Raw genomic sequence first — 8569 nt, 5'->3', positions numbered from 1 at the left:
TTGTAACCCGAAAAGCTTTCGCAAGCCGAAAACCCATAGGCGCTAATGGGGAAAAGCTGCGATTTGGTGCGAAAAAGCGCCGAAAAGCACCAAAATTTCTTTCGTAACCCGAAATAACCTTCGTAACCCGGAACAGTTTTTTTCAATTGATTTTTTTCGTAACCCGGAAATTTCGTAAGGCGGCGCATTCGTATCCCGGGGTACCACTGTATATAATTAAGTGATAATAATAATGATGACAATAATATCTCTTCTTATGCTTTTAAAAATCTGTAAACTGGTGGCCTGGCGAAGTCCTTCAAACAGAGGTCCTCTTTCAACAGAGAAGCATTGCAAACAGAGAACTGGATATTTGTCAGGATGCAAACATCCTGAGATGGCCTCTGTACCTTTAGTAGTTGTGTGGAAGAGGGAATTTCAGCAGGTGTTGCTTGCCATGTAAACAGACAACTGTGTACCTCTGTGATATGAGTTAGAATAAAGATCACTAAAAGAAAACATTCAGAAAAGTAACTTTTTTGGGCTGCAGCTTCCTCAGTGGCCATACTGGCTGGCAAGTTCTGTGAGTTGTAGTTGGAAAAAAAAAAAAGAAACTTCACCATACTCTGTAAGGCTGATCAGCTTTATCAACCTGCAATTCATGACATTTTCCAAAGAATTCTGCTTTGGAAAATGTTATAAAGTGGTAACAACAATTTTGTTCAAGGAATATGAGGTCTGGACTATATAACTAAGAAATTACTCACCTTCCCCTTTGGAAGATGGCAGGCAGTTAATGCTTCCTCTACTCTTTTTCGGTCTGCAGGAAACATTTGAAAAATACTGGGAAAGGAAGAAGAAGGCAGGTTGGAGGCAAAACTGTTGATGAAAACTTTCTAATAGATCATCAATATGGATAAATGTGAGACTTACTTTCTGACAGGAATTTTCCCCTCAGTATTCAGCTGCATCTTCAGCTTCACTAGTCTATAGAAAAGATCAGAGACAATTGGTCTTGCTCCTCACAAAGATAAGAGGAAAAAGAGAACAAGGGGAGCATGGCAGCCATCACAAAGTGGGAATGATGAAATTGCCATTGAAATATCTGCATCACTGTTCGCAGATACTTTTGAAAGGCTAGAGATGGATTATTACTGTTGTTAGGCACAGGGCTGAGTTTAAATTCCAAAACTGTTTCAGAAATTCATTACATTCCATAGAGTCATAGCATTTGCAATCACTAGAAATCATGAATGGAAATTGAACTATTGGTGTATGAATGGAAAATGAAACTGCTTTATGAAAGAAGTTGTAAAGGTACTACAAGGTCCCTTTGTATACTGATATTCCAGACTAACATGCTTGTCTTTGTATTCTGCTGAGTACTCCTCATTGTGGTAAGTACAAAAAGCCAGCAGGACATGAGGCAAGGAGAAGAGATTTGTTTGTTAGTGCTCTAAAAACAAGTACATACTCTTATCATACATGGGTTTGGGAATTCAATTTTTTACCGACAGCTGCTCATCTCTGCTCACTTTTACTCCAAAGTTAGGGATTTAAAGCTAACGTTCATTCTTATTTCATTATTTCAAGCAAGAATGAATATTTTCAAAGGTTTTCTCACTGTTGAGCGGGATTATGACAATTTTGTATAGCTTCACATTTCAAGACCTTTGTGAGAAAAAAATCATTTCTGCAAAATTATGTTGCTTTTCCCATGTTTTTTTTTTGCATACATGAATTCTCTGCCCAACACCCCCCCCCCCAAAAAAACCCTAAATCTTACATCAGTTAATCATTTTCTCAACAGAATGTCCTGATCTGTTGAAACCCTATTATTTAAAAAGAATTAAGGATGAGAACATTTGCATGTGTACTTTGCCTCCCTTGTCCTGAAAGGACTGGACATTTGGAACTGACATTTTGACATTTTTGGTTGCTCTGCAGAAGTCTTTGATTTCCAAAGATTTGGCCTTTTATTATCATTCTTGAGTTGTTAATATAAAATGGAGGCAAAGAAAAATAAATACCTTTTGCAACAAAATGATGCAATGTAGTAAGACCTCTAAAAGGAGTACTCTTCTTCAGGATTCAGGCCTTACAACTACTATATGTTGCCATATGCCAAGGGCAGTGTGTTTTTCATAATTTGGAAATGTTCATTTTTTGGACCACAACTTCCAGAATATACCTAGCAAGCATGCTGCCTGGGGGATTCTGGACCAGTCATTCAAAACAGTAATTTTCTCAGGCTCAGGAGCATCCCTCCAATTGTTGGGCTGCAACTCACAGGCTCCCTCACTGTTGACTATACTGGTTAGGCAGGACTTTGTAGTGCAGCAACATCTGGAGGGTCTCACAAGCTATAAATTATAAGGGAAGAAGGAGGGCATTTTATGTCCCCTCCTATAATTTTCTTGTTCCATCTGACAGCAGTTCATAGTTCCTGATAATTCCTGAATGTGCCCTATCTTTAATGAGCTGTTCTTTTGCCTTTTGTTGTTGTTGTGTGCCTTCAAGTCATTTCTGACTTATGAGAACCCGATCACACATTTTACAGTACCTTCTCCTCCTTTGCAGATAGGACATCTGGTCACCCTGCCTCTGCCAGACTCTGATTTGGTAAAACACAAGTGTGGGGAGATTGTTTTTGTTGGTATTGCTACATGCCTTCAAGTCATTTCTGACTTGTGGTGACCCAGTGGTTTTACATTTCTGAGCCAGCATTCAAACCCTGATCTTCAGAGTCATATTCCAACGCTCAAACTGCTATGCCACATCAGCCCTCATTCTTCTATGCTTACTTATTAATGAAAAGCTTGCTGGAAAGTTTGCTAATACGATTCCCCTATTCATGTTGATACATCTTTCTTTTTTCTAGTATACCTGTATTTGCTCCATTTCTGTCATTTCTCATAATTAGAACTTGATACCAGATTAAGTGATAGGAAGACCTAGGAAGTATAAACTTAACCAATGACTAACTTACATTTTCTCCAGGAACGTATAGCGGGAAGCATTGTATGTAAACGGGTTTCTAACAATGGCCATGATATCATCAGCCCAGTCCTAAAGGAAAAATGTGTACAAGTTCAAAGAATATATAACTGTACTGTGCAATATTCACTTTTTCATAGAGGTTGGCAAAGTGATTTTGGACTCCATCTTCTAGAATCCCCTATGCATCAGTCATGCTGGTGAGGGATTCTGGAAACTGAAGTTCAAAAAGTTGCTTTTCCAACCAGTATTATTTCAACCCCATTGAAAACTGTGCTAATTCAACATGGGATCAATGTTTATTCCTTTCTTAAAACTACAATCCTATCTATTGTTGTTTTTGTTGCTGTGTGCCTTCAGTCATTTCTGACCTATGGAGTCCTTGAGGTGAACCTATCATGGGGTTTTCTGAGGGCTAAAAGTATGTGACATGCCCAAGATCAACCAGTAGTTTTCATGACCAAATGGGTATTTGAGCCTTGGTCTCCAGAGTCACAGTCCAACATTCAAACTACTATGTCATGCTGAAATGAATAATATTTATTTCTCAGTAAATGTATTTAAAATCAGGTTCTTTAACCCAAACTTATTTATTTAATACAAATCCCCCCCCCCCCCCAACCTCAAGATAGTGCAAATGGTTGTCCTCCTTCCCTGATCATTTTATTTATGCAAGGGATCTGTGATGTAGGTTTGGTTTCATGAGTCCTCTTTATGGCCAAGTCACCTTGGACCCATTCTAATATTCTAACCCCTCCTCTCTGTGACAGTAATTCTACACAAATCCTGTTTATCTATTTACCTATTTATTTGTGGTATAATGTAAAATTGTTGAGGGAAAGAACAAAACAAACAAATGATGAATAACATCTGCTCATACTTAGACAAATAAAGCAGCAATACGCAATGCACATCTTCCCTTCCCTTCCTTGAACGAACCCAGGAATCTTCAGAATGCAACATTCATTCCCATCCAATACCTTGCCAACATTTTCTTTATAGGAAACAAAATTGTGAAATGTAAGGTCTACCACATCAGGGCCAGAAACGACTGTCAACGTCTTGAGGAAAAAGTTATTGTCTGGAAAATCCAAGTTGAAAACCTCTCTGAGCTTCTGGCTCTGCAAAGGGAAAGTAAACATTGGCATCCTAAGCATGAATGCAGAAGTGAGGGCAAGTTACCTGCCTAAAAAGCAAGCACTATTGCATCTTTTTGCTTGAAATTCAGCATGGTGTTTTGTTTCTTCAAGAACAGAAAACTTTAAATTACATTTTTAAAAAATATAATTACCATCACATGCAAAATATTATTACTATACTAATATTCTATTCCTTCCTTCCTTCCTTCCTTCTTTCCCTCCCTCCCTCCCTCCCTTGGGTTTCTTTAAACCAACACATATTACTGTAGTTTTCCAGAAACATTCAGGAATTACAACAGAGGTGAAAATCATGCAGCTGTGCAGATGTTGTACTGCAGTTTCCAGAATTCCTCAGTACTAGCTTTGGATGTTGGGAGTTGCAGTCCAACCACCTCTGAAAGAGTACTGAATTAGATTCTACAATTGCTAGATTAGATTCTACAATAAACATAAGTCTGCCGACATGCATCTTTGTTCTTGCAACCTGTGTATGACCCATTTGTATCATACATGGAATTTATTGTATAGCTTGGAAACATTACTTTTTGGACTACAGCTCCCAGTATCCTCCAGACAGCACAATGAATAGAATCAAAGAACTTTATTGTTGGAAGGTCCTCCAAGTGTCAGCAGCTCCAGCTTCCTGACAGTATTTGAATCTTCAGCAGTGCAAGAAATCATAGGAATCTAAAAAAGCTATTTTTCTAAGTGCGTGTTTATTGTAGTAGAGGGAAGCAGAATGAACTGTGGTGGCTTCTTGCACAACTGTTACTAAAGTATAGTATTAATACTTTGCTAAAGTAGTAATATTAGTATTGTGTTGGACTTCTGCATCAAAAAGTTGTCTTGATTTCATCATAAAGATATGCAATACATTATACTACAAACTCACCTTAGGAATCTTGGCAAATTTCCCAACTCTAGTGTCTCGAATGCTTGTTATATCCAAAAATTCTATTTCCTGCAAAATAATAAAAATTACCATTCTAGATGGGAGTAACAGGAAAGGAAGCAGAGCTACTGAACTCACAAACATAGTACTTGCAACAGCCTCATTACATTTGAACATTCCTAATACTTAGAGAAAGACATGCTTGATGAAAGTATATTTATATAAATGTTATCAGCTTCTCCAGGTGACTAAATTTAATAATAAAAAAAATAGAAACAGGCCTGAGTACCATACTGTAATGTAATGGACCAGAGCTTGGGGAGGGGGGGTTGTTAAACTACCAGTATCCTCCAGTCACCTTTATGGAAATTGCAGTTATTTTCCCCTCTCAAGCTCTGAATATATCACTACAGCTGTTGCCACATGGATATTATGCAAAAGTATTAGGGTACACATAAAGAGTTCCACAATATTGCTGCTGTAGTCCAAATGACTCTCTTTGGGATTTTATTGGATAATACAAATTGCCCTAGCAAGCTTCGCACAGAAAACCTAATTCTATTGCTGAAAATATTGCAAAGAAAAGCATAAGAAAATGGTTTAAAAGAATCCAAATAATAAAAAAGACCTTGTTAGGAAAACTAAATTGAAAATTGGTGGGGGAAAGCGCACCTGCCAGGTGTCCCATTGTCAGCCTAAGCAGCATTAGTGTAGTTATTAAAATATGATCCTTGTTTTCTTGAGTTTGACTTTCACGAACCATCACAGCCTCAAAAGAGAGCCTAAATCTCCTCAGTATTATGAAATGCTGACAAGTATACTTATAAATATATCACAGATCTACAATTTGCTGACTCTAGCTATTTCAGAAGGAAAGAATAGATGACAAGAAAATGTGTATAAAGATGTCCAAGAGATTATTTTTCTTTAAGTTGAACGCTATGGCCAGTACTCTGTGTCAGCTACATATTTAAGTATACATAAGTATAGTGTACCTAGTCGGTAATGGTTTTGTATTTACAATCCTACTAAGTCATGACTATGACTCTACTGACTCAGTTGTAACTCCCTGCCCAACCTACTTTACTGGCCATCAGCTGTGTAGGAAGAAGAAGATCCATTCTGTCAGCAATCAGAACATGGATGAATATTTCCTTAAGGTTTAGAGGAGAGGCCAGGAAAGGTTACTATTCCTACTGTTTATTTCTTACCCACCTCTCCCCATGGAGTGAGGCGGGGAACAAACAACAGATGAACAACATCATTTAAAATACATCAATTAAAACATGCAACAGTTTAAAAGGACAAATAAGATGCACACATTTTAAAACAATCCAAATGTAAAAGTCATCATCTAAATTCATAATTTAGAAATCATCTGGATATGCCTGCCAGAAGAGACTGGTCTTCAATGCTGTTTTAAATTTGGACAGCATAATCAGCTGTCAAATCTCTTCTGGCAAGTCATTTTACAGTCTAGGGGTGGCTGACAAAAAATAGACTGCATCAGCACTGCATAAATAATCCAGTTTGACATCACTTTATCTACCATGGCTCAATGGTATGAAATTCTGGGAGTTGATGTTTTGTGACATATTTAGCCTCCTCTGTCAGAGAGCTCTAGTGCCACAACACACTATAATTCCCAGAATCCCATATCATTGAGCCATAGCAGTTAAAGTGGTGTCTGACTAGATTATTAAGTATATTTAACTATACTTCATCATAAAGATAAGGTAGTAGTAGTAAAATTTTTTGGTCGTTGACCAGTAAAGATGAGGTATATCTAAGGCGCGGTACACATGATGCTAAAGTACCGTGCTGGTGCCGTACTAGGGTTAAGGGACCACACAGCAACCGCATGGCCCCTAACCCTAGTACGGCGTGGCACCATAACAATGGCAACACCCTGTATACATGGGCACTGCCATTGTTATGTAAGCGCCATGCGATGTCCACATGGCTTTTTGCGGGTTCATTTTCCTCTGCAGGGAAGCCGCGTGGTTTGGTGGCTGCGGCTTCCCTGTGGAGGAAAAATTGCCGCCACCGCTCCGGACAACATGGAAGGTATGTACCACACCTAAGCTAACAAAGTAGGTGATATAGAATACTGGCTACATCAGTTGGAGTGGAGAAGCTGTGTATGTACCCTTAACCCTCTCCCTGCTGGCTAGTTTTTCACTCCAAAATGCTATTCATTTCATGACTTTCACTTGCAAATATGTGCTTGAAATTGTTTGGGGGAAGGGAAGGAAACAGCAAGAGGGGCATAATTTTAATCTGAGAAAGGAAAATGGCTGGGGACAGAAGTAGATTCATCATCACCTCACCACCATCACTTCTCCGCTCAAAATATCCTCCTCCCAAAACTGCTTTTCAGCAATGTAACACTCCAGTATCTGATTTTGACATGGAAACTTCGACCATGAGTTTACATAATGCCCAGAGGTTATTCTTTCTCATTCACAGTGCAAAACAGTTTCTTAGTGCCAGCACATAATCCCCTAAAGAATTTAGTGACTGGGAATGCGGACACAAGGGTACTGGGAGAAAACAAATTTCACTAGGAGAAGAGAGCAGATAAAACCCAGAAGCACTGGAACTGGAACTGCAGCTGGGCATGGGGTGACTTTGTTGTTGTTAACTGCCCTCGAGTCAATCTCAGCCCATGGCAACCCTGTTAATGAGACATCTCCAAGAGTCCCTGTCCTCCCCTGATTTCCTTAGTTGCTGTAAACTCATACCATAACCTCTCTAATAGAGTCCATCCATCTAGAATGCAGTCTTCCTCTTGTTCTTCTTCCCTTCACCTTTCCTAGCATTATTGTTTTTTCCTAATGAGTTGTGCCTTGTCATGATGTGTCCAAAGTACATCAGCCTCAGTTTTGTTATTTTGGCTTCATCTACTCTAGGACTCATTTGTTTGTCTTTTTGGCTGTCCATGGAATCCTCAACGCTCTTCTCCAGCACTTAAACCTCAAATAAATTAATTTTCTTCCTATCTTCTTTCTTAACCATCCAGTTCTCACAAACTTAGATGGTAATAGGGATACCAATGGGTTATATGATTCTGACTTTTGCGTTCAGTTATGTAACTTTACATGTTAGAATCTTTTCTAGTTCTTTCATAGCAGCCCTCCTCATTAATAATAATAATAATAATAATAATAATAATAATAGGTTTTATTTATATACCGCCCAATCACTGGGAATCCGAGCGGTTTACAACAGAGGGGATAATAGACAGTTCCTTGCCCTCAGGCTTACAATCTAAAAGACACGACACAAAAGGAGAAGGGAATGGTGGGGGGGAGGGGATCAGGTCCAGCATTCTTCTCTCCCTCTGAGGCCTGGACCAAGGCAGATGGACCAGAGGGAGGGCTCTTCTTCTTCAGGCTAGCCCTGGTGGAACTGGGCCAGCCTATTCTCTCCCTCACAGGCCGAAAGATGACAGTTATGGAGGGGGGGCTCTCTATCTTCAAGCTAGCCTCTGATGACGCTGGGCCAGCCTGTTCTCTCCCTCACCGGCCGAAAGATGACAGTTATGGAGGAGGGGCTCTCC

At 39.3% G+C, this 8569-nt stretch overlaps 1 protein-coding gene across 1 annotated transcript in view; it reads right to left on the bottom strand.

Annotated features, from left to right (window-relative positions):
• Positions 1–8569, bottom strand: part of PLCB2 (phospholipase C beta 2) — a 72440-nt gene that overhangs the window by 51413 nt on the left and 12458 nt on the right. Inside the window, exons 3-7 of the mRNA XM_042472511.1 lie at positions 5008–5076; positions 3957–4097; positions 2969–3048; positions 913–966; positions 747–822 (exon numbers count right to left, since the gene is read on the bottom strand). Of these exons, the coding sequence (XP_042328445.1) occupies positions 747–822; positions 913–966; positions 2969–3048; positions 3957–4097; positions 5008–5076 (420 nt within the window). The remainder of the gene's footprint in view (positions 1–746; positions 823–912; positions 967–2968; positions 3049–3956; positions 4098–5007; positions 5077–8569) is intronic.

This window comes from Sceloporus undulatus, chromosome 1, assembly GCF_019175285.1.
Source record: "Sceloporus undulatus isolate JIND9_A2432 ecotype Alabama chromosome 1, SceUnd_v1.1, whole genome shotgun sequence".
NCBI classification, from domain to species: domain Eukaryota; kingdom Metazoa; phylum Chordata; class Lepidosauria; order Squamata; family Phrynosomatidae; genus Sceloporus; species Sceloporus undulatus.
The sequence above is the reverse complement of the archived record's forward strand: the minus strand, read 5'-3'. Positions and strand labels throughout refer to the sequence as shown.